At 50.2% G+C, this 2190-nt stretch overlaps 1 protein-coding gene across 1 annotated transcript; it reads right to left on the bottom strand.

Moving 5' to 3' along the window:
- Nucleotides 1–356: 356 nt before the first annotated feature.
- Nucleotides 357–1849, bottom strand: LOC126370716 (forkhead box protein L3). The gene has a single exon (XM_050015739.1). The coding sequence runs from the start codon at nucleotides 1814–1816 to the stop codon at nucleotides 842–844; it is 975 nt and encodes a 324-aa protein (XP_049871696.1). The 5' UTR covers nucleotides 1817–1849; the 3' UTR covers nucleotides 357–841.
- Between the last annotated feature and the right edge of the window lie 341 nt (nucleotides 1850–2190).

Here is a 2190-nt window from a genome sequence, read left to right as displayed (position 1 = left end):
GTATGACATTGAAACTAAGTATAATCAAATTTTAATGAATTAACCTAAAATAGGAAAAGTAGGTAATTACTAACCATTTTAATACAATTAGCATTATTTAGATATTTATTTTTATTCGATGTTATAATTTAATGTAATGATTAATGTTGTATGTGGGTCGAGTTACCTGAATGGTATGATTATACTAATAAAGTATCAATAAGTAGTAATAAGTATTTGTTATTTGTACTTAATTACTTACTATACGTTTTGTATACCTAATCACTGTCATGTTTGCATAAAATAAAACATTTTAGTCGTAAGATATGATTTCTATTTATTCGGATATTTTCATAGAGATGTAATATTTATTCATATTTATATAATTAATGGGTTCTAGTAAATAAACAACAGCATGTTTACATGTTACCAGACATAACAATAAGTATACAGTTTAAATGTATTTACAAATAGAACTAAAAGAATATCTACAGTCGATTGGTCGTTTTCAGACTTTCATTAGATTAGTATTTATTACTAAAAGTCACTGTTCTAGGTACAGCTTAAGTAAAACATGCCTACGCTAAATTTACAATAATTTACAATTAAAAGCTAACAACAGGAACGGAAAGATAGTAGTAAGTTGACAGATGATAGATGAGTTATTACAATAATAGAAAAGAGTTCAACGCGTATCGCATAGAAATAAAGAAATAGCATAGACACTCGAAGAAATGTCCGACGAAGGATAAAAGTAAGGAAAGGAAGAGTTCGTTGAGTATTTCACCAGGTAATGTCACTTTAGGTTAGCACGTTAGTCTAATACTGATTATTCACATATTTGTACAGTTCACAAAGGGATTTAAGTGTCCGGCGGGCGCTGCGTGTCGTGTGGGCTATGCGGGCTGTGAGGCGCGTGCGGCGCGAGCTGTGGGGCGAGGTGCGCGGCTGCAGGCAGCGCGGCGGCCGCCGGGTGCGCGCGCCGCAGCTGCTGCAGCAGTGCGGGCTCCAGCGCCGGCCACCAGCCGCCCAGCAGCGGGTAGTGCGCCGCCGGCCGCGGCTCCTCTTCTGCGTCGCTCGCCACCACATCGATATCCTCCTCTGGCTCCTCCTCGCAGCTGCTCTCGCGACGTGTGCGCTTCTCTGGCGCCTCGTCCGGTGCCAGCAGCGACGCCACATCGAACTGGCGCTTGCGGGGCTGCCCGGCGCCAGCGAGCCGCCCGGCACCCCAGAACGGCAGTGGCAGCGCCGTCGGCGGCGGCGACGCGGGCGGCGGCGACGGCGAGTCCTCCCCGTCGTCGTCCACCGCCAACCCCATGTGCTTCCTCACTTTCCTCTGCGCTTTGCGGCGGCGAAAATCGCCCTTCCTGAAGTCTTCGATGTTAGCTGGGTGTATCGCCCAGTAGTGTCCTTTTCCGTTCGCGGACCTCCCGGCCTTCACGAAGCAGTCGTTCAGCGAAAGGTTGTGCCGGATCGAGTTGCGCCAGCCGGGCCCGCGCGTGCGGAAGTACGGGTAGTTGTCGAGGATGTGCTGGTAGATGTCGGAGAGGACCAGCTTGCGTTCTGGCGAGCTGAGGATGGCCATGGCAATGAGGCCGATGTAGCTGTGCTGGGGTTTCGGTTCTTCGGGCTGCAGTGCGCGCTGCTGGAGCAGGGACATGGAGAGTGCGAGACGCGGCGCGTAGGGATAGCAGGGCGCGACGGCGGGCGGGTAAAGGCGCAAGCGCTCGGCGACAGCATAGTTGTAGAGCTGGAGGCGGTAGTGGTCGAGCGCGGCGGCGGTGACGGCGGGTGCGTCCTTGAGCGGCCAGGGCCCTCCGTCGGGCCCGCTGCACATGTTGCCGGGGCGAGCGCGCGGCGCGGAGTGAGCGCAGGCTGGCCGGGGCGGCCGCCGCGCGCGTCCAATCACCGCGCCGCCACCTCTCTACGTGTTTTTGTTTAGCGACGCCCCACTCCGCGACACGCGCCCTGCCTTGAGCCACTCGGTACTGCCCGCAATACAATCGGTAACGACTGAGGAATCAAGGATTCAGATATGCATAAATTAGACACATCCAAATTTTGACTTTCAACCAATCAATAACTCTTTATTGCACACAACACAAGAAACGGACAGAAGCTCAATAGGTGGCCTTATTGCTAAACAGCAATTTCTTCCTTCATTCTACCTACTTCATCTTTATTTACCTACTTACAGGTAATATTTTCTAG

Source organism: Pectinophora gossypiella, chromosome 11 (genome assembly GCF_024362695.1).
Source record: "Pectinophora gossypiella chromosome 11, ilPecGoss1.1, whole genome shotgun sequence".
In the NCBI taxonomy this organism is placed as follows: Eukaryota; Metazoa; Arthropoda; class Insecta; order Lepidoptera; family Gelechiidae; genus Pectinophora; species Pectinophora gossypiella.
The sequence above is the reverse complement of the archived record's forward strand: the minus strand, read 5'-3'. Positions and strand labels throughout refer to the sequence as shown.

Coding starts and splice junctions, on each gene's coding strand:
- LOC126370716 (XM_050015739.1), bottom strand. CDS start 1,816: ATGTGCAGCGGGCCCGACGGAGGGCCCTGGCCGCTCAAGGACGCACCC.